Source organism: Procambarus clarkii, chromosome 16 (genome assembly GCF_040958095.1).
Source record: "Procambarus clarkii isolate CNS0578487 chromosome 16, FALCON_Pclarkii_2.0, whole genome shotgun sequence".
Taxonomy (NCBI): Eukaryota; Metazoa; Arthropoda; class Malacostraca; order Decapoda; family Cambaridae; genus Procambarus; species Procambarus clarkii.
In genome coordinates this window covers 5579405-5601710 of record NC_091165.1, presented here as the reverse complement: position 1 = coordinate 5601710, position 22306 = coordinate 5579405, and the positions used below count along the sequence as shown (strand labels likewise).

The following is a 22306-nucleotide window of genomic DNA, read 5'->3' as shown; positions in this document are numbered from 1 at the left end:
GATGACAGAGTGTTGAAGATGGAAGACCTTTGGTTTCCATAACACTTCGTCCAAGAGAATTTATAGGAGCCGAATTTGCCCCACGACTCTCAGGTCTTAACAACAATGGCTGACCACTCCTTCCTCACTTACGCCTCCCTCACTTTGTCTAGATGTCAGTAACTGATAGAAGGGTCACATTTACTTTATTTTGATACTAATAATTAAGTTAATTAAAATGAGATGTTTTATGATGGTAAAAAGTCCTAAGACTAATGTATTTAAGAATAATTCCCAACACAATAGCTGGTGAATTATAATAATATGTGGCAATGATATCCCATTTTCTATAGACGGAAAATTCCACTACAAGCTACATTTTCTATGGGTTAACTTGTGTATACAATGGCAGCAATATTATCTGCAATTGCATGTAATATTATTAAATGGTGTCGGATTTTCCGACATAATTCCCCTGGGGGCTGCTCACGGGTCGAAGTCCTATTTAGAACAGACGAACACCGATACTCCTCCTTCGAATTATTAAATTAATTTGATGTTAGTAGTTAGTAATCACACATTTGTGTGTCTGTTCATATAGGACGGATGTCCCGTACTTGAGTTGCAGGGGTTAGAAGTCTAATGCGATTTCATTTCCCTGTTAACTCTTGAGAGGCTAAAATTCAAGCCTAATTACATATTATTTAACCCAGAAGACTGAATGTGATCAAGTACTACAGTCAAGTATGATTCAGGGACTGCAGTGAGATCAGTGACATTAGATATAACTTGAAGCTTGTTCAGGTAACTGGTCATTGATATATAAACACTGAGGCCCATGGAATAAACTTGATTAAATCATAAATGTATCAAAATCAGTCATCAGATTTATTGGGGTTTAATTTAGTTAATTGATTCAGAGGATTGAATAGCCCATCATCAAAGCTAAGTATGGTTCTGAGACTACAGTGGGTTCAGTGACATTGGTCGCAGTGACTTGTAGCTGTTTAGGCTACTGTTCACTGATTTGCCACTGAGGCCTCATGAACTCATCTTCAGCTTTAAATGATGATATTAACATCAACCTCTGTTGCTATAGTCAGCTGTAATCTCCTTAGTATAATGCTACTGGAGAAATATAATCAGCTGACAAATTTAGATTTCTATTGGTATTGTTTATCTACAGTCATAGGTCTCCTCAGGCTTAATACTGGGCCTGAGAGTAATTTACCTCCTGCAGAATTTAGCATGGTTATGCCCTGATATTTAGTAGGGCCACCAATGAATCGATGGTAGTAGTCTGTCCCTACAAGGAGATCGAAGTCGGTGAGGTGATCAGATTTAATATTATCTGCCAATTTTATTCCTCTATTTCTCAGGAATTTGGCTGTTGCTCTCAGACCTTGAACTTGTAGGTCTACTGGTATTTATGTCCACCACAATGGCTTGTACTTGACAGACGTACCTGCCTAAGCGTACTGATGGTTGTACCACCTGGTAGACTTGAGGTCCTGCATTTGTTATAAACCCTGAGATGTTGATTGTCGTCTGGGCTACAGGCCTTAATTGTGGTTCATCTGCCAACCTTTTAGTGACATATGTTCTCTGGGACCCTTGGTCAAACAACCCACGGGTATGGACCTTGACCCTCTTATTCTGGATGGTAATTTGGGCAGTAGGCAAAGTTGTATTACCTTTAGACTTTCCTGATTGGACACTCATTGTTTGTTGCACCTTGCAGTACTGTACTGTGGTGGGAATGCTATCTTCCACCTTGGGTCTTGAATACGTTAATTTCGTATGTTTGCACAGTGCTGCATGGTGCCTACCTCTTCTACACCTGTTGCAGGTGTTGAATTGGGTATCACAATAGTCTATGTTGTGTGACTTGAGACACCTTGAACATCTCCCTAATCCTGGAGTCGCTTAATAAGAGTGTCTCTGTCAGGATAATTAGCACAACAGTATGCTGAATGTTTCTTTTTGCAGAACATACATGTCCCCCAGCCTACTGCACGTTTGGAAGTTACCGGTTTGGGTGGACTAGTAACAGTAGGCTTGGAGGATTCTGCTGCATTGCCTGATTTTGTGCAACTTGATGTAAGTGTAATTGACTGATGTTTGTTGTGACAAATCTTCACATTTCTTGATCTGTCTTGTTAAGTGGCCTTTAAGACCTACAAGGGTTCTTTTCATTCTCCCTGCATTATCCATACTGGCTAGTTGGTTAAGCCTTGTGGGGCTTGTACTTGGGTTGCTCATAATACTGAACAAGTACTGATGGAGTAGCCTAGGGTAAAAATTCTGCAATCACTAGGCTATAATCCTACTTCTACTAAAGGTTAGCACTTAAAATTAATAAACATTATATATATACAATCATACACACTAATGATTTGAGTGATAAACCAGTGTCACTGGAAGTACCTTTATGTTATCTCATAACATCCTAGGGTGTTATCTATAACACCCTAGGATGGTATAGACACTAATTAATCACTCAAAGGTGTAATGATCATAAGTAAATTATTATATATACACAACTCAACTCGAGCTGGTAACAATTATACCCAAAATAGGGTCTGCACCATTCATTAATGGTGCTAGGTTGTTTAATATAGTACAACTAGACTATGGTAATAATGGGACTAGGATGAACAATAAATAGTTCAACTAGTCAATGGTAATATGGGACTAGGTTATCTATAAACACTAGTCAATGTATATCCTACCCTGTTATGGGTTGGCAATTGGTAAATATTATATTGAACAACACTAGTGCAATATATTAAATAATTCTCTATTTTGGAGAAATAATATACACAATTATTGATAATAGCCTCTATGCCTCTATGAAACTTCTAATATTATCAAGAGGTATTAAATATTATTAGTGACCTCGCGAAACTAACTCCACAAAATTCGTGGATAATCTCTCGCGAAATTAACACCACGAAGTCCGTGAACAATCTCGCGAGGACACAGCCACTAATTTAGCTGGCTTCAATATAAGCGCTGTCATCTCACAGAATAACATGCCACCAAATCGGTGGGTGACCACTGATGAAGCTGGACTGAGCTGTGGGGTTCCTGAGCTCGTTGGAGGCAACGCTGCCGGTCCTTGACTGGCTAGGTACTATTCACTAATTTATTACACCAGTTTATTTAATTTGATGACAATCTAACTCTCTAGACCATCTAGGTTCGAATGATCATAGAATCTAGGTTTGAAGGACCATATAATCCGGTTTCGAAGGACCAAATAATCCGGTTTCGAAGGACCAAATAATATGGGAACCGACCTGTGAGATTTATATTTATTTAATTTATATGAATTTATATAGAATTTATATTTACGTTAATTTATATATTTCGAGAGCAATTTGTATGATGTTATGTGGACTGTATTTCTGCAGTAATCTCACAAATCGATCCATACACATTAGGGAGGGTTTATATTAAATTTATATATATGCAGTTAATCAAACAACAGTATTAAACTACATATATTAGTATACATTGAAGAAGTTCCTTATCTTTTTATTCAGCAGGCTTAGTCCACCAGATATGAATAGGATGTAGACACCAATTTATCCTCATTTGAGGCTGCTTCCATCACCCAGTAACTGATATACCAAGCTTGCTTCCTCTTCTTGACCTGTCAAAGGGCGCTAGCTATAAAGCCAGAATCCTAATATATGACAGCTATATCAGAGAAAACACTGTATAATGAATCATAAAGACCAAGGCTTAATTACCTTTTTCGAGTCGATCATTTGTGTTCTCACCGGTTCGCCCAATATCTACCTAACATTAATAGCCAAAAACGATTAGATAAACGGGTTTGGGAAAAACACTTCCCTTCTGATTGATGACAGCGTGTTGATGATGGAAGACCTTTGGTTTCCATAACACTTCGTCCAAGAGAATTTATAGGAGCCGAATTTGCCCCACGACTCTCAGGTCTTAACAACAATCCCTGGAAACACAAACCGAAACTGTCTCCATTTTCCGCTTGTTACAACTTGTAATAAAGTTGTTACATCTTGGGTTAACGTGTTTATGACGTATTAGAACGTTGTTACAACTTGCTATATTGGTTATTATAACTGGTTAGGAGGTGTTAAAACTTGTTCGAACGTTGTACCAACGTCGTAGTTTCGGTGTGTGTTTGGCGGGATGGCTGACCACTCCTTCCTCACTTACGCCTCCCTCACTTTGTCTAGATGTCAGTAACTGATAGAAGGGTCACATTTACTTTATTTTGATACTAATAATTAAGTTAATTAAAATGAGATGTTTTATGATGGTAAAAAGTCCTAAGACTAATGTATTTAAGAATAATTCCCAACACAATAGCTGGTGAATTATAATAATATGTGGCAATGATATCCCGTTTTCTGTAGACGAAAAATTCCACTACAAGCTACATTTTCTATGGGTTAACTTGAGTATACAATGGCAGCAATATTATCTGCAATTGCATGTAATATTATTAAATGGTGTCAGATTTTCTGACACAAAGCCAGTGCCTCGCAGATATCAAGCCGTCTACTATCTGGTCCTGAAAGGGTCGGTATTGGTATCGGTATCGGGAAAGGGTCCTGAAAGATATTGTTAATAGGAACGTTATCCCTACAGACAAAAATCAGAAGATACAATTGACGATTTACTATAAAACCAAAAAAAACGGCCAACCTACTCATGAGAAACTCTCCAGACACAAAGCAGAATGCTTTAAAAGAGACCAATGTCGTCTATGCCTACAAATGCCCACTTGGGGACTGTAAGCTTCAAAGAACTCAGTATATAGGCAAGACAACAACATCTTTTTCCAGGCGATTAACGATGCATAAGCAACAGGGCTCCATTAAGGAACATATAATCTCTTCCCACAATCAGACCATCACCAGAGAAGTCTTAACAAAAAACACAGAAATCATCGATAGATACAGCAATAGCAGGCGGCTTGATATCTGTGAGGCACTACACATAAAGAAGTCAAAACAAGCAAGAAACAGCCAATTAATGCACAACTATATTCTACCCACTTCAAGACTCGTCACCAATATAGAAGCATCAAGAAATATGGGCCAATAGGCCCTTTGCAGTTATTTCCATTCTTCCCTTTAAACTTACCCAATATTATACCAATTGTTTCGTGTTCTGTCTTGTGTTTTCACCTAATCAAAACTGTTCTAACATATCACCTCACCCAAATGCAGGTATATAAAATGAAAGCCATTTAAATTATAGCATAGTAGGACTCTGTTTAGTGTTTGCAGGTTATAGTTGTGTGTGTGTAAATTAGTCTTTGAAAATGTAATAAGTTATTACGAAACGCATTCAAGTGTCGCGTCAGACTAGAAATAAAAATGAATTTTGGAGAATTAATTTTTCAATTACCATCGACAGTGAAAAGAAACATAATAAATATTGAGAAAATTCGTGTTAGAATTATTAATCTTACATATATATATATATATATATATATATATATATATATATATATATATATATACATATATATATATATATATATATATATATATATATATATATATATATATATATATTATTAAATATGACCGAAAAAGTAAGATTAATAATTCTAACACGAATTTTCTCAATCTTTCGTACATTTCTTTTCACTGTTGGAGGTAATTCAAAAATCAATTCTCCAAAATTCATTTTTATTTCTAGTCTGACGCGACACGAGCGCGTTTCGTAAAACTTATTACATTTTCAAAGACTTTAGTTTACAAATACACAACTGAATAGAACTTACACATCTCCGATTTTGTTTTTATCTAAATTTGAGTGAGGTGGATGGGGTGAGGTGGCATTAATAGGGTATTAATTTCATCAATACAAGACAGAACAAGAGGTGGCATTAATAGGGTATTAATTTCATCAACACAAGACAGAACACGAAACAATGGGTATTGAAATGGAAGTGATTGTAGAAAGCCTATTGGTCCATATTTCTTGATGCTTCTATATTGGAGCGGAGTCTTGAGGTGGGTAGAATATAGTTGTGCACTAATTGGCTGTTGATTGCTGGTGTTGACTTCTTAATGTGTAGTGCCTCGCAAACGTCAAGCCGCCTGCTATCGCCGTATCTATCGATGATTTCTGTGTTGTTTACTAGGATTTCTCTGGCGATGGTTTGGTTGTGGGAAGAGATTATATGTTCCTTAATGGAGCCCTGTTGTTTATGCATCGTTAAACGCCTAGAAAGAGATGTTGTTGTCTTGCCTATATACTGGGTTTTTTGGAGCTTACAGTCCCCAAGTGTTCATTTGAAGGCATAGACGACGTTGGTCTCTTTTAAAGCGTTCAGCTTTGTGTCTGGAGAGTTTCTCATGAGTAGGCTGGCCGTTTTTCTGGTTTTATAGTAAATCGTCAGTTGTATCCTCTGATTTTTGTCTGTAGGGATAACGTTTCTATTAACAATATCTTTCAGGACCCTTTCCTCTGTTTTATGAGCTGTGGAAAAGAAGTTCCTGTAAAATAGTCTAATAGGGGGTATAGGTGTTGTGTTAGTTGTCTCTTCAGAGGTTGCATGGCGTTTCACTTTCCTTCTTATGATGTCTTCGACGAAACCATTGGAGAAGCCGTTGTTGACTAGGACCTGCCTTACCCTACAGAGTTCTTCGTCGACTTGCTTCCATTCTGAGCTGTGGCTTAGAGCACGGTCGACATATGCGTTAACAACACTCCTCTTGTACCTGTCTGGGCAGTCGCTGTTGGCATTTAGGCACATTCCTATGTTCGTTTCCTTAGTGTAGACTGCAGTGTGGAAACCTCCGCTCTTTTCCATGACTGTTACATCTAGAAAGGGCAGCTTCCCATCCTTTTCCATCTCGTAAGTGAAACGCAGCACGGAACTCTGCTCAAATGCCTCCTTCAGCTCCTGCAGATGTCTGACATCAGGTTCCTGTGTAAAAATGTCGTCAACTTACCTGCAGTATATGGCCGGTTTCAAGTTCATGTCGACTAAGACTTTTTGCTCGATGGTACCCATGTAGAAGTTTGCAAACAGGACACCTAGGGGAGAACCCATGGCGACCCCATCTACTTGCTTATATATGTGCCCATCCGGGCTCAAGAAGGGTGCCTCTTTAGTACAAGCTTGGAGTAGTTTCCTTAGAATATTTTCGGGTATGTCAAGAGGAGTACAGGCTGGATCACGATACACTCTGTCGGCTATCATCCCGATTGTCTCGTCCACAGGTACGTTGGTAAACAGCGATTCTACGTCCAACGAGGCTCTTATCTCTGTGGCCCGTGTGCCCCGCAGTAAGTCAACAAATTCCTTTGGAGACTTCAGGCTGAAGGCGCAAGGAACATAAGGAGTCAGCAGGCCGTTGAGTCGCTTCGCCAGTCTGTAGTGGATGTGGGTATCTGGCTAATGATTGGCCGAAGTGGGTTTCCAGGCTTGTGTGTCTTGACATTTCCATACGCATATCCAGGTTTATATTCCCCAATGATCTTTGGCAGGTGGAGTCCGGATTTCTTGGCGTTCACAGTTTCGATCAGTTTGTTTGTAACAAACTGATATATACATATATATATATATATATATATATATATATATATATATATATATATATATGTATATATATATATATATATATATATATATATATATATGTATATATATATATATATATATATATATATATATATATATATATATATATATATATATATATATATATATATATATATATATATATGTATATATATATATATATATATATATATATATATATATATATATATATATATATATACATATATATACATATATATATATATATATATATATATATATATATATATATATATATATATATATATATATATATATATATATATATACATTTTAGTACTAACATGTAATGAATTTATAACCTCGAGGGAGAACATCAGGTACATCAGTACTACATCATGAACTGAGACCCATATTTTCTCGCGCCCAGAGTTATGTTGGAAATTTCCAACACCCAAATACTAACCCCTGGTGCGATAAGATGTATTTATTGTACTAGGAATTTTAATTTACAAATACTATTAACAAGCAATATTAATATTAGCAATATTAAATCTTAATAATCTGAGGCGTAATAACACCAAATTCTTCCTAGAATTCATAGCGTCAGCCGCCCAGCTCGTGAGAATAAATTATATATATATTCATAAATCGAATTAAACCCAGTCTAATCTTGTAAAATTTATTAAGGAATATAAATTTGCAATTTATTTAGTTCTATTTAGCAAATTATATAGCCGTTTATTGGAAATAATCTTTTACACCTGCAATCAGCTGATCCAGTAAACAAAATAATTAACTAAAATTCTACTACGAATATAAATGTTCTATCCAACATCATTCAGGTTAAATATTTTGCACGGTGTTACGAATCTTGTATGGATTCTAACATTATCATGATGCTTATAATACTTTATTGTTCTGTTCTATAATTAGTATAGTATCCAGTTGTGTATCCAATTGACATTGTATGATTATAGACTATTGTATGATGTATATTGTAACATGCTGTAGTGTGCCTGAGTTGCATTATTATTTTATGAGGCTTGTGCAAGTTATTTCCAGTTGGAGGGAGTGTGGTTTCTTCCGTGTGGGGAGATGACCATATTTGGATGTGTCTAGAGTGTGGGGTTGTTGTCAAGCTAGCGTTTATATTTTATGAGGTCTCAAGAATTGTAATAAATAGGGGCCTGTCCGGGATCTTAAACTTTAATTCCCTGTAATATATGTACAAATTGACAGTGCTAATTATTAATAGCAGTTGCCTTCCTAGGTACTCTGTGATTATCTAGTGACACCTTGATTAATTCTTATTATTGTTTGCCTTTAAATTCTTGTGAGTAATGTAACAGTATTATATACTCTTAAGATTACCAATTATTTAGTTCTTAGTCCTATACTTTTGTTAGTAGAGTTTCACAAGAGTTCATGCAGATGCTTAGTTGATGTTTTGGTAGGACGCCTGTGTGCAGGCCAGAGGTTTTATTCAGAGGCGTGGGTAGCTGCATGGGAGAGGAGACATGTGTACAAGTTAAGTCAGGGGATATTGTTTATTTAGCTCATTACTCAGTTAATTCTCTTGGTATGACTAATTGTGCTACACCATTTATTCATTCATGTGTTTTAAGCGATGGTCTGTGTTTACTAAGGACTTTCATTGATATTATTGCCTGCTAAAGAATATTTCTGGCTGTTATATTTTTACCATTTATATGTTATGTTTTGTCACCTTTAGCGTAGTTATATTGTTTTCCCGTTTATGCAGTGTTTTATTCATACCCTAGACACTATTTGGCAAAAGCTGATTTTCGTATACTTTTATCACTGCAGGAAAAGAACCTTACTAAGGTCTCAAGATTTGTAATAAATGGGGGCCTGTCCAGGATCTTAAACTTTAATTCCCTGTAATGTATGTACAAATTGACAGTGCTAATTATTAATAGCAGTTGCCTTCCTAGGTACTCTGTGATTATCTGGTGACACCTAATCAAGCCTGTGTGCATATTTTATGTTCGATCTGAGCTGCTATGAAAACTTTTCAATGCTTCACGATTTGAGGTAAGTGTTCAGCTTGTGCCAGGGGTAAAGCATAATTTTCAGTGTTGTTTTAAGTGCTAAGTTGTGATAATTGAGCCAGCCATGGAGGATCAAGTTGAGTCGTTCTTGGCTAATCCAGACTTTGAGGGAATTAAAAGCCTAAAAAAGTGTGCCTTAATAAATATGACAAATAAGCTAGAATTAACAGCCAACAATAAAATTAATAAGGCACAAATATTGAGAGTGATAGTGTTCCATTTAGTAGAGAATGGTGAGTTAGAAGAAAAAATCCTGGATGAGGAACGCAAGGAGACAAGTGACCAGATTGCTTTAAGGCGTCTTGAGTTAGAAGCGCAAGTAGCATATGCTAAGATTGAAGCTCAAAAGCAACAGAGGTTGAAGCTCAACAGAGAGAGCTTGAAACTCGACGGTTGGAGATTGAGGCACAAAATAATCGTTTAGTAGCCCAGTTGCAACTTGAGGCAACAAATAAACAGCAATTAGAAATTCTGCAGAGTATGGCTGAAAATAATAACAGGTTGGAACTGCAGAGAACTGCAGCAGGGCTGAGTAGCACTCAGAGAGTACAAATAATCCAGAGAGTACAAATAGTTCTTCCAAGTACAGTAAACATGTAGATTTACCTAAGTTCAATGAGGAAGATCCAGAAATATTTTTTTGACATTTTAAGAAATTAGCAGTCAGCATGAACTGGCGTGTGGATCAATGGGGTTGCCATTATGCAAGGACAATTTAAGGGTAAAGCTCAGGAGGTATTTGCATCTATTCCTGGTGAGAATTCCTTCGATTTTAAATTTATTCAACAAGAATCTTGAATGCATACCAGCAGATCCCAGAGGCACATAGACAAAAATTCAGAAGTTTAAAAAGAGCACATGACCAGACTATTTCTGACTTTGTACGGGTTAAATTAAATCATTTTGATAGATGGGTTAAAGCACTTAATATTGCAGAGTTTGAGACTTTGAGAGACCTCATAGTAACTGAGGAAGTATTGGGATGTCTACCAGAGAAATTAGCTTTGTTTATGGCAGAAAATAAACAAAAAACTGATCTTATGAAACTAGCCAAGTTAGCTGATGAGCATGAATTACTTACTAAAGTGCCTTTTCGAGCACCAATTAATCATTATAATGCAAAAACTAATCATTATGCTCCTAAAAATCATGTTTTCCAGACCCGACCAGCTACCTCACCTTCTCCCCTGAGCCCTTCTCCTGTAAAGCCTAAAACTGAGAAACGACAGAAAGGGTTGTGAACCTCAAGTAATGTAGTGATTAAGCCTGCAGTTGGTTCGGCTGTTTCGACCACTGGCAGATATTGCACGCATTGCAGGAGAAGAGGTCATGTGGTAAATTCTTGTTATGCTTTGCACCCTGAGTTGAGACTGTTACCTATCGTTCGTTACGGCTCGTGACCCTACAGCAGCCAAACTTTACTTACGTCTAGGGATACCACTGCTGCTCTCTAAAGCGCGTCACCAGTATAACCCCTTGATAAGTAATGAGCACATAAATAACAATCTTCGTTTAGGACTGAAGAATAGATACACACTATTATATAGATATATTCAAAACAGTATAATATAAAAACACAGATGGTAAAGTTAACTTATAGAATATATGAAAGTATTGTCATGGCACGTAATATATAATAGTAATTATGGCACAACAAAAATATAACAGACTTATCTCCCATGTTACTCTCCTGGTCCCGTATCAGCTACTGAACTCTCGCTCTGTCGCCACCCACATTCTCACCTCCCGTCTGCCTCATCCCAGGATGAGGGATGGAAACTAAGGACTTTTTAATATTTAAAACTAATTGAACAACCACTTGTTCTCAAAACACATAAGACTGCAAGTTACATATAATAGTTACTTACAAAATATATAAGTACAATGCCACCTGTTTAATTACAGTATATAAAACATTTTCTAACTAAAATAAAGTGACATCTGGAACTCTCAACTGAACAGGTCCAGCTTTCCCGTATCAATCAGGTAATTGACGTGTGCAACGCAACCGCGCTCTTGTCCACTGACGCTGCCACACCATACGACAATTTACCCAAACACAATGTGTGTACATATACATGCAATGATAAAATGAAATTATTTTAAATTTATATACGTATTCTGCTAGGAGTACGTAACAGAGACCAACTGGTCTGATTATGAATAGGGGTTTGCAAACCTTTAATGCCAATGTTGCTCTAGTCACGCCCAAGTGGATGACTAATTTTGATCCATACCTACATTTGGGTACCTTATTATGTACTAGTGGAACCTGGAAGCAAGTGCAGTTGTTAAGGGACACTGGTGCTTCCCAGTCTTTAATTTCTCGCCGTGTTCTTACTGATTTTAGCACAGAAGACACTGGAGAGGTAGTGTTATTGCAAGGACGTGGAGGTCATATCCAGCGTGTACCATTAATTAAAGTTGAGCTGAATTCTTCTATTACACCGGGTTGGTGCACTGTAGCAGTCAGTGAGCAGTTGCTCATCCCTGGGATTGATATCATTGTAGGTAATGATTTTGATAAGTGTCAAGTTAGTGGGACCGATTGTCCTGTTATGTTTACTAACCCTAGTGCAGTTCTGGCTCAACCAGATGCTGATGATGGTGTCATTTATCCAGCCTGTGTTGTCACCAGATCCATGGGTAAGCAGAGTGTGGTAAGTCCTGTTACTACCAAGGTGGATGTTCTCGAGGCCAAGACCCCTTCAGACAGGGAGATGGAGGCGGACCGTGAAGATACATTTTTAGCTCACGCGGATGTCGAGAGTGAGGCCGGTGCCAAAGTCCTAATTTATTCTGACCCAGATGGTCTGGAAGAGGTGGCCCAGGTACCAGTTCCTTTCTCGCTCGCTCCAGATGTTGAGTTCCAAACCTTGAGTAAGTTACAGAGTACTGATCCCAGTCTAGCTGAATGTTATGCAGAAGCAGCCGACTCCATTGATACTTTGGAGGCGAGTACGGGGTTGTTATTTCAATGATCGTTGTCTGATGAGAAGATGGAGACCATCAGGAACTCCCTCATCAGATGATTGTGAGTCTAAAACCCAGCTCGTTGTGCCAACAGAGTATAGGGAGCAGGTATTGCAAGCTGCCCATGATGACCTGATGGGAGGCCATCAAGGCATTACCAGTATGTATCATAAGATCTGTAAATTTTTCTATTGGCTAAAACTCAAAAAAGATGTGGTCAGATATTGTCACAATTGTGTTTGTGTCAAACTGTTGGTAAGCCTAGTCAGACTGTGCCATGAGCACCATTATACCCTATTGTAGTGCTACAGGTGCCTTTTACTCATGTGGTACTGGATTGTGTCGGACTTTTACCCCGTACCAAATCCGGAAATATGTATATGTTTACAATGTTATGTATGACCACCAGGTTCCCTGAAGCATATGCCATACGTAGCATTAAAGCTTCTACCATTATAAAGCAGTTGGAACGATTTGTCTCACTATTTGGTATGCCCCGTATAATTCAAACTGATAATGGGAGCAATTTTTGTTCCACCACATTTAAAACCTTTTGTAATTCATTTGGTATTCAGCATAATTTTTCCAGTCCATACCATCCTCAGAGTCAAGGGGGAATCGAGCGGCTCCACCAAACTCCCAAGAAAATGTTGAAAGCAACTGGGGAAGATTCACCCAGTGTGAAGGGATGGTTCACCAGCTCACTTACAATAGTGCTCTTATGCCTGTGGGAGCCAGTACACTTGTTAAGTGCACTTGTTAAGTGGGCGGACTTAAGTTTGGTAACCAGCAATCGAAACATCTAGTGTTTGGGCTCATGTGAGAGCCCCAGTCATCAGCAGTCCATAAATGTTACCCTGGCCGGGGTGGCATGTCTGTGGACAGTGCTAGAGCTGATAGCATCATCTCATTGTATAGCTTGGAGCTAGTCGACTTTGCGCGGGAACAGCTAGGCCCAGGCGTGGGGTAAGCTGTGGGCCTCCCGCGCTCGCTGGCCACTTGAGTCGTTGTCATGGAAACAGCCGCCATCTTAGAAACATCTTGAGCCGCCATGTTGGTCGGCCATCTTGGAGCAGCCCTAGGGGCTATGCTACACCGTCGCTGATTGGATGAGAGGGATAGGCCGCTGTATGCCTTCCTCTCATTGGTTATTTCGAGTAGGACGCGGGGAGTAGCCGGTGTAGTATCATTCTGAACACAGCTGCCACCTTGTCAAGACGCTCTCTGTACTCAATTCGGCCAAATTGAAGTATAGGGCGTCGTGGTGGCTGGACTACTCAACTGCTGATGCTTCCTGCTTCACCTACGACAGCGGTCGTCACAGAATCCGGCCGAAGTCGTCGCTTGGAGGGGTTTAAGACATTTTTGTGCAGGGGGTAGAGGTACAGTGATCTGGGATCGTGGGGAATGTGCATACGAGCAGCAACAGACTCGTAGATCCCATACCAGTGCTGATTAGACTTGCTAGTGCTCTGTAGCAGTCGATGGGAACGGGGAAATTCGCGTCAGTGTTAAGGCCAATTTCCCATGGTTGTGTGAGACGCTATCGATGTGCGCGTCACCTGGGTATGAACGCTTCACTTCACCGGTGGGTCGTGGGTGCGAACTCAGCCGTGTTGAGTGGGAGGGGTTCGAGTGTGCGCCAATTTTCCGTATAAGTACCACGTAAGGTACTACCGCCGCTTACGCCACCCGGAGCAAGCCAGCCACCGGAAGCGGGGTGCCTGATGTATGGGAAGGTGTGTAAAGCCGGCAGTGTGAATGAGTAAGTACCTATGTGTGTATTTCTGGTGATTAGCCCGAAGCCTTTTGCCCGAAACGCAACGCGTACTAGTGGCCGTACAAGAATGTAACAACTCTTGTATATATTTCAAAAAAAAAAAAAAAAAAAAAAAAATTAGTAGTCTCTAAAGCTTGAATTCGAGGTCAAGTGTTCCGTCACATTGTCACGCAGCACCTGTTCAAGTGGAGTGAATTGTGGGCGAGGAGATTAATCACCTGTGTTGTCATCTTGTCAGTCCAGAGGGACTTAAGTCTGGTGTACACAGACGTACAGTGTTTGTGTGTGGGTACACACGGGAACAGAGGATACATAGATTAGCCAAGGACTGAGAGGATGTCCATGTAATAATTATATTATTTCATTGTGGTAATCAATTTTGATCGTCCGTGGGACGGAGTGATATCATTTCCATGTGTGGTCTTGCAGGTGTGGAATTCCAACACTGAGCGCTCAGGTATGTGTAACGCCAGTGATTCCTGGCAATGATTATTGTGGAGTGTACCACAGTGTGGACTTAATTTCTTGTATTGTTTCCAGGGCCATGACAAGTGTGATTTATATTTATATATATATGTATTAACGTAATTTTGGTGAGTTTTGGTGAGTGACGAGGCTGTCTAGAGAGACCGCCCCCGCTCTGTCGAGTAACGTAACTCTGGAGAGTGTTTATCGACATGCGTGATCGATAAATCACTCACCCATGTGATTTAAGGAGTGTGAGATTCTCCTTAGTGTTCCCAATAACGTTTGATAGCTGTAGGCTACATGTGTCAGCAGTAATTGTAATTATATATATATATATATAATCGTAGTGTCACGGTGCCCAGTGTTATTGTGTTATTTACTGTGTGGTGATTGCAATATATTGACCTATGTTCTAGGGGTCATTTGCAGCAGTAAGTAAGTAAGTGTGTGCAGTATCCTAATATTTGGAAATTAGAGCACTTGCCGTGTGTGTTATTGCAAGGGGTTGTTATTTGATGGTGATTGTTGCTAGTGTTGAGCATCACAGTAGGTGATTGCAGTTCAGTAAAGTCTTTGTGGGGCAGTGTTCTAGAGGGTTCTTGTCCTGTATGTTATTTTACTAGATTCTGCAGTATTGTCATTGCAACCGGATTGTAACGTAAATCACTGTGATTTGTTAGTGTGATTTGTCATTGTCGTGGGGGAACTCGGCTGTAGACGAGTACTTGGGTACACATATATTCTCCTGGTTATCTGGTAGGACATCGAAGTCCAGTATTCAGTGAGGTGATTGCGAGGCAATTAATATAACGTAACCAAGGGAACGCCCATTGCTTTAAGAGAATTTGTTCTTTGACAATTTGAGTAACGTAGAATACGTTTGGGTTAATTTACTTTCCTGCAAGCAGCTACGGTAGTCTCGAGGAGCCTAGCCATCAGCCAGATAAGAATTAGAGTATTGTCTGTCGTAATTAACGGTCAGTGGGCCGGGTAATTGACGTGTTTCAGGAAGTCAAAGTAATTAATCTCGATCCTTGTTTGATCGACTCACACGAAGGCTACATTGTTCCATTAACGTAACGTCGTTATCTGCCCGGAAGTACCGGCACTTGATTGACTCGTGGGAGGAATAGCGTCATTTTAGAATAACGTAAACGTGGGGCTAATTACTGTTTTTAGCCGCCTGAATTGGTCTGAGTATGGAAGGCTCAGACGGAATTCATACCTTAATGTAAATTGCTGAGCCAGTGTGAAAGGTTGCGTATTTTAATTGTTTAATTATTGATCTTGAGGATAGTAATTAATTACTCTAATGGTAATCACGAGTGATTACCGTTATCTTAGCACTTTGGACATTGTAAATCAGAGTTTACCATCGCTGAGTGATTAGTAACCGATTAACGTAAATTAACGTAACTAGTAAAGAGATTAATCAGCTGTCTGGAAGTACAGGGATTAATGGGATTTTCTCACTGAATGCTCGACGGGTAGAGTGTTGTGTAATTTCCGCGTTACTAGTGACAGTTGTAAGAGTTGTTAATTTAACGTAAATGTTACCTTGTTATTAACGTAAATGCTATTGTGTTATTAACGTAAATCAATTGGTATTGATTGTTGATCGTCCGTGGGACGGAGTGTTAACGGAAGGATTAATTTGAGGAAGGGTGCTGGAGTTGCCAGTGAACCCATTAGTTATTGTTGTCATTTGAAAGACTACTGATTTGATTGCATTGCAACCGCTGTTGCAGGTGTAGACTGCACTGAGGCGTAGAACAGTTAGGAGGTTACTGGAGACGTATTTCAGAACCTACTGTGTCATTTGTTGTAATTGTGATTATAGATCTGTTAGTTCTTGCTTGCTTGTTGATTCCTCTGTGGTCACGCTTATGTTCGAGTTAGTTCATTATGCAGTCCGAGGGGCTGGTGTCTAGCTGTCATTGATAGTGTCACAGGAAGGATTTCGAGTAACGTCATTGACATTTCTTTTTGTTTTGTTGTAGTAGTTAGTTCTTTATTCGAGGAGTCACTTGCCAAGGAATCGGAGGCAAAGAGACAGAGAAGGAAAGCCGGTAACCAGGAAGACAGACCAGAATCGGACTTCGTTTGTGCTCGGTGTGGGATGGACTGCCACTCTCGGATTGGCCTCATCAGTCACACCAGACGCTGCACCAGGATTGACAACTAGGGCGCAACTCCATAGTCTCCCGAGACTGAAGGATGCCTACTATTAGCTCTTTATTGAATAAACTAAGTTGTTATGGTTAACACTGTCTTTTCGTTACACCCCCACACATTATTATTGTTATGCAAATGTTCTTCACACTCGACTAATAAAATTGAGACAAATTTTCTGAGCTTTGGATCAAATATACGGCACCACACAACAATAAATTATTGTTGTGAGAGCCCGTGACCTACTCGTTAGATTCGCTTCGGCGATTGGCGAAGGTCAGCGGCCTAGTGGGGGGGATTTCAATTTTCATTGGGGTCTCGGCGTTTGCTCGCGCCTAGTCAATTGTTCATACATGGTCCCAAAGTGAGGAATGAGCTGTGTACTACACTGGTTTGTTAGCTAAGCAAGTCCTTCCTCAGGCGACCTAGTTGAATATCACGACAGGAATAAAGGTTAAAGAATAAAGAAAATTTTTAGAAATTTTCAGAGCTAAAATTCCTTATACCAATTTCAATTTATTCTACAAATTCTTCATAACAAACTCTCACACCCAGACATTGGGACGATAATTTGCCATTTGTTTTATTTGCTGCCAGAAATGGATTGCACAGTGCTCTAGGCTGCTCTCCTTTCGATCTTGCATTCGGACATCAGGTGAGAGGACCTTTAAAAATGTTACATGAGAAAATGTTAGGAGATGTTACAGCCAGGCAGAGTGAGCGTTACCTGACGGATGTAAAGAGCAAGCTGTCCAGAACGAGGGAGTTGGCCTTACGACATCTAAGTGAACAACAACAGGTAATGAAGGAGAAACATGACAAGGGGTTCAAGGCCAAACTCAGAGTTTTTGAGCTAGGAGATTTGGTAATGGTCTTGAAGCCTCGTATGGGTACTTCCATGTCACATAAATTTTCAGGACCGTATCAAGTAGTAAATCGTCTTGGGGGAAGTTACTTACAAAGTTTGCCATGACCAACAGAAACGTCTGACCATGAGTGTACATGTGAACCGGTTGAAGGCTTATTAAGGCCTAGTATTTTGGCTTGTTGTGTTACTGAGGAGGTAAATCCTGAAGAGTCGAGTGTTGTAGGGGAAGATGGTAATCCTTGTTTGTCTAATTCCAGTTCCGGGGAAGAATTGTTGTGTCATTTGCAGGATGAGGAGAGAGCAGAGTTCCAGGACCTTTTGGAGATGTCCTCTAACTTGTTTGGGGAGGTCCCCACTCAGACTTCTCTCATTACTCATGACTTTAAGCTGACAAATGTAACTCCAATTTGGCTACACCCTTATCGAGTGACACCCGAGAAACGACGTATCATCCAGGAGGAGGTTGATTATCTTCTTCGACATGGGTTCATTAGACCCAGTCAGAGCTCCTGGAGTTCACCGTGTTTAGTAGTACCAAAACCAGAGGATAAATGGAGATTAGTAGTGGATTATAGAAAACTCAACCAGGTAACTGTAGTTGATGTGAATACATTACCTTTGTTGGAGGACTTTATCGATACTATAGGTCATGCTAAGTTTGTATCTAAATTGGACTTATCTAAGGGATATCACCAGATACCACTTACAGATTTTGCAAGGGAAGTGACAGCATTTATCACTCCTGATGGAGCTTTCGAGTTTAATGTAATGCCGTTTGGATTAAGAAATGCTCCAGCAACTTTTCAGAAATTAATGAATTCTTTGTTGAAGGATGTGCCAGATTGTAGGGCATATTTGGATGACAGTGTGATTTTCAGTAAGAGTTGGGTAGATCATATGTCCAGTTTAAAAAAATTGTTTACTGTGTTACAACATGCTAATTTGACTGTGAATATGAAGAAATGTAGTTGGGCTAAAGGAACCATAGTGTACTTAGGACATGAGGTCGGACAAGGTAAGATAGTCCCATTGCAAGACAAGATCCAGGCAATTGTGGATTACCCAGTACTAACAAATAAAAAGTCTGTGCAGAGATTTATTGGGATGTGTGCGTATTATAGGAGATAGTGTAAAAACTTTTCCATTGTTGCTGCACCCATAACAAATCTTGTAAGGAAACAGGTAAAATTTAAGTGGACGCAAGAGTGTCAGAAATCTTTTCAGAAGTTGAAAGGAATTCACTCAACCTCACCTGTGCTAGCCAGTCTATGATAAAGGTATGATAAACCTTTTATTCTGCACATATTCGCTTCAGATCTAGGAGCAGGTGCTGTTCTGTTCCAAGTAGGACCAGATGAGTTAGAACATCCTGTATATTATTTCTCGCGTAAACTTGACAGACACAAACAAATTATTAGGTAGTTGAGAAGGAAGCACTTTGTTTGATATTGGCAGTTAAGAAGTTTGAGACACACTTGTCAGGAAATCAAGTTGTAGTATATACTGATCATAATCCATTGACATTCATTAACTCTTTGAAAGGTAAAAACCAGAGAATACTTAGATGGTCATTGATTCTGCATGAATTCAATATTGTAATTCGTCATATTCCTGGGAGGCAAAATGTTATTGCTGATGCCTTATCCAGAGGATTTCCTATTGCAGTGCCATAATATGTAGTGTTGTATATTTATAAGATGCATGTAAATTTTTTTATTTTTTTTTACTGTGTGAAATTTTATTGATTTCTACTTTGATCTTCTGTTGAAATATCTTCATGTTGTATTTTCATGTTTTATTTCATGCAATCAAAAAATGAAATCAACCTTCAGTTAATTTAATTTTTTCTTAGGGGCTGGGAGGGATGTTGCGAATCTTGTATGGATTCTAAGATTATCATGATGCTTATAATACTTTATTGTTCTGTTCTATAATTAGTATATCTTGAGGTTATCTTGAGATGATTTCGGGGTTTTTTAGTGTCCCTGCGGCCCAGTCCTCAACCAGGCCTCCACCCCCAGGAAGCAGCCCATGACAGCTGACTAACACTCAGGTACCTATTTTACTGCTAGGTAACAGGGGCATAGGGTGAAAGAAACCCTGCCCATTGTTTCTCGCCGGCGCCCGGGATCGAACCCGGGACCACAGGATCACAAGTCCAGTGTGCTGTCCGCTCAGCCGACTGGCTCCCTAGTATCCAGTTGTGTATCCGATTGACATTGTATGATTACAGACTATTGTATGATGTATATTGTAACATGCTGTAGTGTGCCTGAGTTGCATTATTATTTTATGAGGCTTGTGCAAGTTATTTCCTGTTGGAGGGAGTGTGGTTTCTTTCGTGTGGGGAGATGACCATATTTGGATGTGTCTAGAGTGTGGGCTTGTTGTCAAGCTAGCGTTTATATTTTATGAGGTCTCAAGAATTGTAATAAATAGGGGCCTGTCCGGGATCTTAAACTTTAATTCCCTGTAATGTATGTACAAATTGACAGTGCTAATTATTAATAGCAGTTGCCTTCCTAGGTACTCTGTGATTATCTAGTGACACCTTGATTAATTCTTATTATTGTTTGCCTTTAAATTCTTGTGAGTAATGTAACAGTATTATATACTCTTAAGATTACCAATTATTTAGTTCTTAGTCCTATACTTTTGTTAGTAGAGTTTCACAAGAGTGAATGTGGATGCTTAGTTCATGTTTTGGTAGGACGCCTGTGTGCAGGCCGGAGGTTTTATTCAGACGCGTGGGTAGCTGCATGGGAGAGGAGACATGTGAACAAGTCAGAGGATATTGTTTAGTTAGCTCATTACTCAGTTAATTCTCTTGGTATAACTAATTTTGCTACACCATTTATTCATTCATGTGTTTTAAGCGGTGGTCTGTGTTTCCTATGGATTTTCATTGATATTATTATTGCTTGCTAAAGAATATTTCTGACTTATATTTTTACCATTTATATGTTATGTTTTGTCACCTTTAGTGTAGTTATATTGTTTTCCCGTTTATGCAGTGTTTTATTCATACCCTAGACACTATTTGGCAAGGCCGATTTTCGTATACTTTGATCACTGCGGGAAAAGAACCTTACTAAGATCTCAAGGGTTGTAACACACGGTGAGAAACAATCTGCTGTTACCTAAAGTACGTTATTGTGATGTAAAATAACGTCAACAATGTTTCCATCAATTCAGAAATTAGAAGAAAATATTGCCAATTATTAACCAAGTTTCAAACATTAGCCACTAGGTGACGCGCAGTGCACTCGCAAGAGAGACTTGGCAGAGACGCCTTAACTGTTTGGTGCCACGAAGCTGATCCTTATTATCATCTAAATTTAGGAGCATCCGTGCATTAATGGGCTTCAGATCTATTTGACAGCTTCAACTTAATACGGACACCGCGGCCGGCAAAGCTGAGTGCTACTAATATATTATTTTGGCCATTTTTCTATATTTATGTTGGTGACTTGTCGTTACGCTGTTTGTACGCTGCATACAAACTTAATAACTCCCATGAGTGTAATTCTTATGCCCAATCCACTCTAATTTCATGAGTAAAAGTATAAATATATACTCTTAGGTGGAAATTACATATTATTAATATTTCAGCGTGGAGCTAGCTACATGGAAAGCGTACTTCATCCTGTGGAATCATGTGATGTAGTACATCACTGTGATTCCACGTTGAATCATACATTGAATTCTCTGTTCAACTTTGGCAGCTAAACTTCCAAATGTATCAATTTAGTAGTTAGTGTACTAATCCATGCATTAATTATTTCCAATGTGTTTATGAAATATTATGTCTATATTATATGTAGATTAACATTATAAAATTCACCCAACCCCCCAAAAAAAATGTGTAAGGGAATGCATCCACTTTAAATAGTAGTCTTTACAGTCCACTTATTCAAATTCATTTTGAATTAATTAATAAATTTATTATTATAAGATCCATAGATCACAGGTCTCAGAGCCCATGAAAATTTTTATGGTCCTCATGAATTTATGAATGATATTATATTTTGGAGTAAAATCCCCCCCCCCCCCCCCACTATCTACATCAGCTTCTCAACAACATTAAATATAATTTGGCTCTCACCTCTCCAAGTTTCATTAAAATACCTCGACGACCAAAGTCTGAGTGGGCACAGGCTCGAGAAGAGTACAGAACTCTGCCGTCCTCTGGACAATCGATTTTGTTCGTCATTATGGCCGCAATCTTACAGAAACGTGATTCCATCATCTGAAAATATTAAATAAATCATGATCTTTGCCTAATTAGTTTAACAGTAGGCTACTATTATTTACATAGGAGAATAAGAAAACTTGGTTTAACGCTTCTTGAGGTTATCTTGAGATGATTTCGGGGCTTTAGTGTCCCCGCGGCCCGGTCCTCGACCAGGCCTCCACCCCCAGGAAGCAGCCCG

At 39.1% G+C, this 22306-nt stretch overlaps 1 protein-coding gene across 5 annotated transcripts in view; it reads right to left on the bottom strand.

Moving 5' to 3' along the window:
- LOC123760097 (uncharacterized) overlaps positions 1-22306 on the bottom strand; it is a 208150-nt gene that overhangs the window by 51080 nt on the left and 134764 nt on the right. For all 5 annotated transcript variants that reach the window (XM_069325717.1, XM_069325719.1, XM_069325720.1 and 2 more), the window contains exon 4: positions 21979-22122. In XM_069325717.1, the coding sequence (XP_069181818.1) occupies positions 21979-22122 (144 nt within the window). The remainder of the gene's footprint in view (positions 1-21978; positions 22123-22306) is intronic.